Source organism: Ursus americanus, chromosome 18 (genome assembly GCF_024610735.1).
Source record: "Ursus americanus isolate L20-20 chromosome 18, mUrsAme1.1.p, whole genome shotgun sequence".
NCBI lineage: Eukaryota > Metazoa > Chordata > Mammalia > Carnivora > Ursidae > Ursus > Ursus americanus.
The window spans coordinates 7,518,714-7,524,126 of NC_142144.1; the positions used below are offsets into that span (position 1 = coordinate 7,518,714).

Below are 5,413 nucleotides of genomic sequence, written 5' to 3' on the forward strand. Positions count from 1 at the left end.
GCCCCCAAGCTCCTGGTGCACTGGCCCACAGTCCCTTGCGTGCCCTTCTCAGTGTGGGCCTTTCTGGGCTTGGGCAGAGGGAGGGGGAGAAGCAGACTCCCCGCTGAGCAGAGAGCCTGATGCGGGGCTCTGTGCAGTGCTCTGTGCAGGGTTTATCTCAGGAATCTGAGATCATGACCTGAGTTGAAGGCAGACACTTAACCAACTGAACCACCCAGGTGCCCCCTGACCCAGACTCCTAAGACTGCAGCCTATCTGGTGGCCCTGGGTCTCAGGCCTGTCCTGCCCCCTCAGGGCTAAGGCTAGGACTGCTCAGAGCTCCAGTATTTCCCCATTATCCTCCCTCCCCCAGCCCTCCCCCCACCCAAGGGTAAGTTTGCAAGTCCCTGGGGAGGATGAAGCCTGCGTGTCTTCAGCACCTTGCTTCCTCTGGCCTCGGAACTTGCAAGGGGAGAAGCGGCCAGGGAGGGAGTTCAAGTGTGGGATGTTGTGTGACGCAGTTCAGATTGTGTGATGCGGACACAGAGGGGTGAACAGAGGCTGGTCAGGCCCCACACACACAGGCCCAGCCAAGTGGTGGGTATAGGCCTGGAGCCCTCAAGTCTTCTGGAATCTGGATTTCTGGCAGCATATTCTCCTGTTTGCCTCCCCTGGCTCTGCCCCTGGTGATCCAAAGGTCATCACAGAGGAGAGATGTGGGTGAAGGACAGCACCGGAATGGGGTCAGTGTGGACACTGCCACCCACCAGTGGGCCCATAGGGGGCTGGCAGAGGGAAAGGGGACCACCTCTGGTGGTTCTGTGTGCTGGCACAGCCGCAAGCTGGGCATGCTTCTGCCCCACCCACCGCGTACCCCTCTTGCCCTGGCTGCAGTCTTCCAGGATCTACAGGGTCCTGGTGAAGGGTGGGTGACAGCACCTTAGCCCCCTGAAACCCCTCTCTGGCTCCCTGGCCCTGCTGCAGGTGTGAGAGTGTGCTGGGAGGCAGGGGCCAGTGAGGGCTGCTGCTGGTCTGGGGCTGGGCCTGGAGCTGGGAGCTACAAATGTTCAGTCGGAGCTGGACTGGGCTGCTGCAGCTTCCATCCGTCTCTGGGGACCACGTCCCTGGGAGTGAGGCTAATAGGAGCCCGCCCTTTGCTCTTCTCCCTCTCAGACAGCCCAGGGGTCAAGGAGCACAGACTCAGGACCTGGGGGCATGTGTTTATTTAGCAAGCAAGGAGGGGTTCCATCAGAAGGGCAGCCTGGGGAGCAGCTGGTGGGCTATGCGGTGAGAAGGGTCTCGGGGCTCTCTCCTGGTGTCCAGGTTGGAGGGGACAGCTGGGCGGTGCCCTGGGCAGAGGTCGGTGTGAGGGTGATGGCGTGGAGAGAGACAGGGGGCACCTGAAAGAGAGTCAGGGGAATAAAGAGGGCAGTAGCGCTGGCCATGGGGGAGAAAGACAGGCCTGGGAACCCTTCCCACTGCACTCTGGCTCCCATCAGCCCCTTCCTGGGCCATACTCACGGCGTGCTTGTTCAATCATCATCGATGCACTGGCCTGTGGGGGACAGAGTGGTCAGCATGGGCAGGGTGTGTGTGGGGGGATCCCTGACCTCCAGGGCCCCTGTACTGCCCCTGGGCTGCCCTGGGCCCCAGCCTGGCCCAGCTGCAGAAAATCTGGGGATCCCCTGCAGGATGGTGCAGCAGACAGGTGGCTGATGGGGGCAGGGGATGGGGAGAGAGGACAGAGGACAAGCAGACCTGGGTGACACCCATTCTCCAAAGGAGGCAGATGCGGCCCGGTCACATGCCTGCTTGGGCACCAGGCCTTCTGCCTATTTCCCTGCTGAGTCCTGACAGCCCTGCAGCCTTGGGGAGCCACCAGCCCAGGCCAGGCCACCTGAGCACCTCCCAAGTCAGTGGTGAGCAAGCCCCAGGGCGAAGTGGAAGCTAGCCCAGGACAAGCAGACCTGGGCAGAGGGGAAGGTGGCCAGGCAAGGAGATGGAAACCTGGACCTGGGCTCTCGGTCAGGGAGGAACCCTTGGGGCCCACATTGCTGGGTGCCCCGCAGACCCCTGGATGCAGCAGGGTCTTCCTGAACCCAAAGTGGATCCCAGGGGCTCCAGTGACTGCAGCAGGGGCCTGATCTCCCCTCCCCCCTCTTTCCCCTGTGAGGCAACATCAGACCCAGACAGTCCCCATGTCCCCTCCTCTCCCTAGCTAGCAATTACCAGTGGGAACAAAGAAGAGGATGTGGTTATCGGTGAGGCCCAGGGATTTGACAAAGAGGATGAAGTACTCCTTCAGATCATCGGGCACCATCTTGCTCCTTCCTATGGTCAAGACGGCCAGTGAGTGGCAGGCAAAGACTCCATAAACATGTTGTTGAACATGTGAATGAGGCCTCAGACCCCTTCCTTATGACGGGGTGGGGGGGACGGACCAGCAGAAAGACCTCTCTCCCACCTCCCAGGGGCTCAGAGTCAAGGGGACCCTGGGGGCTGGATGGGACGGGCCTCTTCTCTCCCAGCGTGAGCAGGAGCCGGTCGCAGAGGCGGTAGGTGAGGACCTACCATAGAGGGTCATCTTGAAGTACTCCCGGTTTTTGAAGAGTTTCTTAAAGAACAGGATGGCAAACTCATCGTAGTTGCTGGACACGACCCGCACGGTGTAGCTCTGCATTCCTTCGTAACCTGCGGGGTGGCCGGTGAGGGGTCAGCCCGCCCTGGCCGCGTGCGGGGGACTGTTTTTCCTCCCCAGTCCCGAAAGGACGGCATCTGTGTGGAGGGGCAGGGAGGTCTGTGCCCCTGGAGACCCGCCCCACTCAGGACTCACGTTCTATGTTGCCCAGGGTGAACTGGCCGGGCTTGGAACTTTGGACAAAAGTTCTCATCAAGCGTTCACAGAGCCCGTTCCTGTGGAAGCAAGAAATGGGTGGGGGAGAGGGTGACAGTCCAGCGGCCCCTGGGTGGCTCAGTCAGTTAGGCGTCTGACTCTTGATTTCAGCTCAGGTCCTGATCTCAGAGTCCTGGGATGGAGCCCTGAGTCGGGCTCCATGTTCAGGACAGTCTGCTTGAGATTCTCTCTCCCTCTCCCTCTGCCCCTGCCCCTGCTTGCGCATGCGGGCACATGCGCTCTCTAACAGATAAAATATTTTTTAAAAAAGGTGACAGCCCACCCGGTCATGGGAGGCCTGCAGCCCACGCTGCTCCGCTGGGTCTGGCTCTCACCCCATTGAACCCATCCCTGCCTGTCCCTGCTTGTCCCTGCCTGTCCCTGCCTGCTCTGTCCTGAGCCACCTGAGTCTCCTTCCAGCACTTTACTGTCCTTCCCTCGTCTGGGCTGTTTCCCCTCAGTGGCCTTCCCTCCATACTGTCCCCCCCACCCCAGGGATTTGTCCCCTACTCTTATCTTGGGGCTTCCTGCTGTAACCTCTCCTGGGGGATTCACCCTCCAAGGCTCCAGTCTGCTCAATGCCAGGAACTCCCTTAGCTCTTGGGCGAACCCTGACCTCTCATGTGCATCCCATCTGGTTCCCTGGCACCCCAGAGCTGATCTTCCCAAACCTGCCCTTCTTCTGTTCCTTGAACCACAAAGGCTCTAGCCCCATCCCCCAAGTGCCAGAGCCAGAAACCCATAGGAGCTGGGTAATCCTTGGCTCCCCTCTCTAGGTCTTCATCTGCCCCCACCCGGGTCATCTCCGACCTGGGACTGACCAGCCTCCCGGGCTGCACCCCCTCATTCTTCTCCCTGCTGCAGCCAGACCCGCTCGTCACCAGATCCCTTGGGTACCGGCATCTGAGGACTCTGCCACCGCGGCCACCACCCCCGGGCTGCACATCAGCTTCCACTCAGGGCAGCCGCGTGATGGTTTCCTGAAGGCGCTGTTGGCTCCTCCTCAAGGCCCAGCCTAGAGACCACCTCTCTGGAAGCCCCTGATGAAGCCCTAGGTGGGATTCCAGGCTGCATCCAGTGACCCTCCTCCCACTCCAGGACACCCAGCTCTCTCCGTCTCGTTTCCCTAGGACTGTCTGTGGTCTGCGCTGAAGTGACCGATAAATGTTGATCTAACAAGTGAAGGGGAGGGATCAAGGCAGGGGGATCCCGTACCCAGCAGAAGGGTGAATGTCCACCTTGCTGCTTCAGTCACCCCTGGGCTTTGACATCAGTCTGCCTCTCAGACCCCCAGGCTGCCCCCCCCCCACGGACGTGGTGGCTCTCACCTGACCAGGAGGGAGGTGACGCTGAAGGTGGTGTTGTCCAGCAGTCGGTACGTGGAGGAGTACATCTTCGCCTGCCCTTGTTTTCGTTTATTAATTGAATTCCCTGCTATGGCTATGACGTACCATTTTCCCTGGAACTACAGTGGGGGTGCCGATGATACACAGAGCCCAGGAAGAGCCCCTGGGGGCGCTGACTGCTCCCGTCCCTACAGGTACCTCTAGATGCCTGACCAGGACCCAGGAGCCCCTCTAACCGGGCAGTAGGGACCCCGACTGGCCACACGGACCTGCGCTGATGCAGCCTCAGGAGCGGGGGGGTCTCCAGGCCAGGAGGGAGTCCTGAGTCTGGTAGCGACAGGATGACCCTCAGCAAGTGACCAGCTGAAGTCCTGATCCTGTTTCCCCAGCATGCGGAGGGCATGAAGATGTCCCCCCCGCCTTGCAGAGACCGTGGGGGTTACGGAAGGGGTTGTGGACCTGGGAAGTTCTGCTCCAGTGAGCCTCTAGTCGGCAAAGTTGGGGTGGGGCTGGGGGCACGGGGTATGACTTCCATCAGGGGACCCGAGGGCAGGCTGAGCTGAAGCTTATCCCGCCCTTACTCGCTCCGTAAGATTCTGCCCCGGGGCCTCCCTGCCGCTGTCCCTCCAGGCCCCTTACCTGCTCCTCCTTGAAGTCAGGCTGCAGGGGGATCTTGTTCAGAGCTGGGGCTGGGATCAGACTTCCGGAGGAGCCTTGGACTTGAGCCTGCAGGGTCGCTAGCAGGACAAGGCCCAGCCACAGGAGACCTTGGGCCATGACTTCAGGCCTTAGGAAACTCGGCGTGCCAGACAGCAGCTGAAGAGAAGCTAGTGAGAAGGCTACCCCAGGGATCCTATTTATGGTCCCTTGGCCAATGGCTCACTCCAGGGTGGAGCGAATTTATCCTTTGCCAAATCCAGGAAGGGTGAGGCAATTGCCATCAACTCAGGCTTAAATGTTTGGCAAGCTCACGGTCCCTTTCCCCCAGGTCAGGATTATGCAAGATGAGGGGCAAGAAGGCCAGGGACGGGGGGGAGGGGGCATTCCCCAGAGTTCTACCTCTCTGCCAGGGACAAGGACTCCTTTGTGTGTGGTCCCTCGTCTCCAGTCTGGACAAGCTGTCATCCCTGACCTCTAGGAGCCTCTGCTCAGCCCAAGCCCAGGGTGGGCTAAAGGCAGAGAGGCCCCCTTCTCG

At 60.5% G+C, this 5,413-nt stretch overlaps 1 protein-coding gene across 1 annotated transcript; it reads right to left on the reverse strand.

The window, feature by feature from the left end:
- Positions 1-1,186: 1,186 nt before the first annotated feature.
- Positions 1,187-5,079, reverse strand: LCN2 (lipocalin 2). Its single transcript, XM_045771198.2, has 7 exons — positions 4,858-5,079; positions 4,201-4,337; positions 2,813-2,892; positions 2,551-2,670; positions 2,209-2,310; positions 1,501-1,534; positions 1,187-1,379 (listed from the first exon to the last, which is right to left on the reverse strand). Exons 1-6 carry the CDS (start codon positions 4,993-4,995, stop codon positions 1,512-1,514), a joined length of 600 nt encoding a protein of 199 aa, XP_045627154.1. The 5' UTR covers positions 4,996-5,079; the 3' UTR covers positions 1,187-1,379; positions 1,501-1,511.
- Positions 5,080-5,413: the final 334 nt, after the last annotated feature.